This window comes from Solanum tuberosum, unplaced genomic scaffold (genome assembly GCF_000226075.1).
Source record: "Solanum tuberosum cultivar DM 1-3 516 R44 unplaced genomic scaffold, SolTub_3.0 scf00008, whole genome shotgun sequence".
NCBI lineage: Eukaryota > Viridiplantae > Streptophyta > Magnoliopsida > Solanales > Solanaceae > Solanum > Solanum tuberosum.
The window spans coordinates 3,007,456-3,011,157 of NW_006238934.1; the positions used below are offsets into that span (position 1 = coordinate 3,007,456).

The 3,702-nt window shown below is 26.9% G+C and overlaps 1 protein-coding gene across 1 annotated transcript; it reads left to right on the top strand.

Annotated features, from left to right (window-relative positions):
• The first annotated feature begins 1,069 nt into the window (after positions 1–1,069).
• LOC107061367 (transcription repressor OFP13-like) lies at positions 1,070–1,534 on the top strand. The gene has a single exon (XM_015310531.1). The coding sequence runs from the start codon at positions 1,070–1,072 to the stop codon at positions 1,532–1,534; it is 465 nt and encodes a 154-aa protein (XP_015166017.1).
• Positions 1,535–3,702: the final 2,168 nt, after the last annotated feature.

Here is a 3,702-nt window from a genome sequence, read left to right on the forward strand (position 1 = left end):
TTACAATATAGCCGAAAAAATAATTTTAAATTATAATATAGCCAAAAAAAATTATTTTAAATTTTTTTCTTACATTAAGGAATAAAAGAAGAAAATAAAATAAGAATAAGAAACTCAAATAATGATAATCAAAGAAGTCAAAAAATAATTTATGTATGAAAAAGATTAAAATATACCTTGAACTTTGCTAGAAGGATCATATATACCCCTAAATGATTTTTAATAAATTAAAGGTTAAATATATAAATTTAAAACTAATTTTTTCACTCCCGTTAAATGAAGGGTATATGTGAGCTCATTTTGTAACGGTAGGGGTATATGTGAGCCATTTGTATAAAGATAAGGGTATATATGAGCCACTTTCATAACGAGGACATATCAGCTCTAAATGACAAAGTTGAGGGGTATATCAGACCCTTTTCCCTATAAAATTTTTGGAGCATTCAGTTCCATGAGAACCCAACTACAATGTAGATTGAAAGGCTTTAATTAATTTGGAGTCCAATTTTTTGCCAGACTTTGAGAATAACTCCAAACTTGAGTAGCAGCAATACAAAGTCCAAGAAAAATTCAAACTTTTATTTTGATTTGAAAGATGTTCATTGTAAGTCAATTGACAATTTAATTTTACTTTTGGTCCTATCTAAATGTAACATATTTCATAAATGTAGAAGTAAAACTTTTAGCATATTATATATATACTACCCATCCTTAAATCTTAAATTTGAAGTAACAAACTGTCATAGCATTTATTGCTTTCCACACCAAACAAAATTCAAGAAAATTACATTAATTTTCACAGCCCAACCATCAACCTCCAACAACTTATAAAAAGAAAAAGGTCACATTATTTTTTTCACCATTCAAATTTCAATACTTCCCCCTTTTTATTTTTTCTAAAAAATAAATGAAGCTCTCTTCTCTCTTCAAAAGCCAAAAAAAAACTTCTTTTTCTCCATTGCTATGTCCATTGCCACATTGTGGAAACCCCAAAACTCTCTCTTTTAGAGTTGAAAATAATCACAACATTTTCAACTCTCAAAGATTTTATAACAATGTTGATGATGACATGGTAGATAAAGTGATTGAAGGCCTAACAATAGAGAAAGGGAGATTTTTTTTCGAGGCAGGAGAAAAAACTAGTTCAATTCTTGAAGTACTGTCATCATCAACATTGTCAAAGAGCACTAATAATAGTAGTAACGAGGTCGAGTATCTACCTTTTAATGAGTCATGTGTTATAAAGCTATCGAGTTCGAGGGATCCTTATGGGAGTTTCAAGAAATCAATGGTAAAAATGGTTGAAGCAAATCAAGGGATAAAAGATTGGGATGAGTTTCTTGAAGAGATGTTGGCTTGGTATTTGGAGGTTAATGAGAAAAAAATTCACAAGTATATTATTGGTGCATTTTGTGATTTGTGGATTAGCTATTCATTTACTTCAACAACAAATACTCCAAATTCATTTTCATTTAGCTCTAGTGAACCTAAGGCTGAGATTTCAACAACACCAACATCCAATGTAATTTCATAAGTACTGGAGAGTTCGGGTAGGATAGGGATAGGATTTATGTAGACTCTATTATTATACTTTGTGAGGTAAAAAATTGTTTTAGAGAGTAATAGATTCCCGCTCGAAAGAAATGTTTCGAAGCGAAGGCTCATAATGTTTCATTTTTATATGTTTGAAAGAAAAAAGATAGAGAAATAAAATGGATAATTTATATTTTAGATATGTTATAGTATTATTTTTGAGGATTGTTTTATATTTCTTTTTCTTGGTTGAAAATTTAAATAAATATACTCTCTTTCTTTCTTAATAATGTTTGTTGTATAAAAAAAATAGAAATTAGTTATGAAGTTTGTCGTTAATTTTTTACCTAATTTTTTTTATCATATTTACTTTGACTTAACATGCTACATCAAATTAGATATAATACAAAACTTAAGTTTTTTCTATTTATTTAAAAACTTTTACAATGCTTAATTTATTTATTTTTCGTTATAACAGTAACATATCCAGTGTTGTTGATTTACGGATCTAGCGAGCCTTCTTTATTTACTTAAGAAGGTAAATTTTCTCTATAAATAATTAAATTTTCTAGATAATTATTTTCCTCTATGAGAATAAGTAAATTCAGCAAAAAAATGAAGATTTGCTTAAAAAAACACCCTGTTATTAATGCTCAACAAATCCAAATACTTATAGTAAATTTTCACATCTCTACACTTGTCCTAATTTGACTTAAATAGAGCAGAACATATGGTCCAGTCAATGACAAAAAACATATACATAAGGCCCCAGATGTTGCAGAAATTGCAGTTTACACATACAATAATTGGAGATATTTATCTATAGATTTTATTTCAAAAATTAGATATAATATTTGAATTTAAAAATAAATAAATTATGATTTATTAAATTTTGTTATATATTATTTTTAACTTATTTGAAAAAACATGTTTTATGTTGTTTTCAAGTAAAGAATGTCCCTTTTAAGACAACAGTTTCAAAATTATTTTAAAGCATAATGAAAATCTGATAAGAAAGTATTAGAGCAGGATCTAAATTTATATATTATTACAAACGTTAAATGATATAATTGGTTTGTCTGTAATGTTAACTACTATATGAGGAGATATTTGGGTCCAACGTTCAGTTGTTTGAAAGGGTAATTTTTAAAGGGTTATATTTACATAACTTTTTAAAAATAAGAATAAAATCTAAATAGTAACCTAAAAAGAGGATATATGTGTAAATCAACGAAATTTAACTCACAATTCTAATCAAGTTAGTGTTGACCGTAGATTTTGAATTAAATTTAAAAAATACATCTTTAAATATTTATTTGACCAAAAAAATTGACTAGATTTTAAAAATTTATCCCTTTTTTGGGAGAAATTATAGTTCCACCCATAAAACTTCAAAAAAAAGAAGGTGAAATGTATGTTCAAACTCAACTTCAACTTCTGAATAATTTAACTTCAACACATTTATAATTTTCCAAAAATTGGCTCAAACTCGTTAGTAAGGAATTTCACTCCCACTCACAGATATTTTTAAAAAAGAAAATCTAAACAAAATGCATGTTCAAATAAAGCTTCAAATTTTCAAATTTCAACTTCAAAATTTATAATCAAATGGGAGCTAATCTTTACGTTCAAACACAAATTTTTCTTCCCAATATCATTTTTAACATAACTTCAAATATTATTATTATTTTAAAAAAAAAAAAAAAACTCAATCAAGTCATGTCCAAACATATAAGTTAATAAATAATGAGAGTCCTAGATTTTCAAAATTTACAAGGTTATTATCAATTGATAGCAACAATACTAGTAAGACTGAAATATTTTGATGTGGTCCTTCACTGCAAAAAAAGTATAATTAACTCAAAATTTGAGAAAGGTAAATAATTATTCTTCTTTTTGTATCTTTATGGTTACTGTCTTTGTCTATTTAAAATGAGAGCAAGTTGTAATAATTTTACATTTAGTATGAAGAGGAAAAGAACAAGAATTGAAATTATTCTCAAGGTTAGGAAGATTATATTGAACTGCATGAATTTGGTGGTCCTAATTGAAAATATATTTCATACTTTGTCCTGACATATGGGACCGGTAAGGTGGGATCGAGTGACCTCCATGACAGACAAATTAAAATGAAGAAAATGAAGTTGAAATGGTTAGGGCATGTGAATA

Coding starts and splice junctions, on each gene's coding strand:
- LOC107061367 (XM_015310531.1), top strand. CDS start 1,070: ATGGTAGATAAAGTGATTGAAGGCCTAACAATAGAGAAAGGGAGATTT.